At 23.6% G+C, this 653-nt stretch overlaps 1 protein-coding gene across 1 annotated transcript in view; it reads left to right on the top strand.

The window, feature by feature from the left end:
* LOC106882557 (A disintegrin and metalloproteinase with thrombospondin motifs 12) overlaps window positions 1-653 on the top strand; it is a 46,169-nt gene that overhangs the window by 39,387 nt on the left and 6,129 nt on the right. The window contains exon 15 of the mRNA XM_014933311.1: window positions 169-229. Coding sequence (XP_014788797.1) covers window positions 169-229 — 61 coding nt within the window. The remainder of the gene's footprint in view (window positions 1-168; window positions 230-653) is intronic.

Below are 653 nucleotides of genomic sequence, written 5' to 3' on the forward strand. Positions count from 1 at the left end.
TATATATATATATATATATATATTTTTTTTTTTTTTCATATACGTATATGGATGTACATACATACATATGTATATAAGTATGTATAATATTTCCGTATGTATATGTATGTCAATACATAGTTTTTTTAAAAATATATTTTGGCTATTTCTGATATTTGTTTCTTATAGACCCATCCAATCAAAATATTGTGACGGTAATGAATACAAAGCTAAATTATGTAATGAACAAGTGAGTAATATTAGCTATTTAAAAAAAAGTTATCTCTGTTCATATATGAAAATTTCTGATAATATATTTTTCTGTTCGTAAATGTTTCGGATTATTTCCACTTACTGCACTATATGCTTTTCATTACGTAATTTAAATAGTTCAAAGGTCTTGTTTTAAATTCCTTTTCTACACATAGCAAAATATTAAACAAATGATTGTTAATTGATCAAAATTCTTATCAAGTCATAAAATTAACAGTAACAAAGAACAAAAGGATGTAGTCAAGAAATGTATTAGTTTCACGCTTAGTTAAAGGAGAGAGTTTTTGACGTTTCTAGCATAGCACTTCGTCGGAAAGGAAATGAGTAAAGACCAAAGAAGGAAAAAAGAAAAAGCGGAATATATATATATATATATATATATATATATATATATATATATA

Source organism: Octopus bimaculoides, chromosome 3 (assembly GCF_001194135.2).
Source record: "Octopus bimaculoides isolate UCB-OBI-ISO-001 chromosome 3, ASM119413v2, whole genome shotgun sequence".
Classification (NCBI taxonomy): domain Eukaryota; kingdom Metazoa; phylum Mollusca; class Cephalopoda; order Octopoda; family Octopodidae; genus Octopus; species Octopus bimaculoides.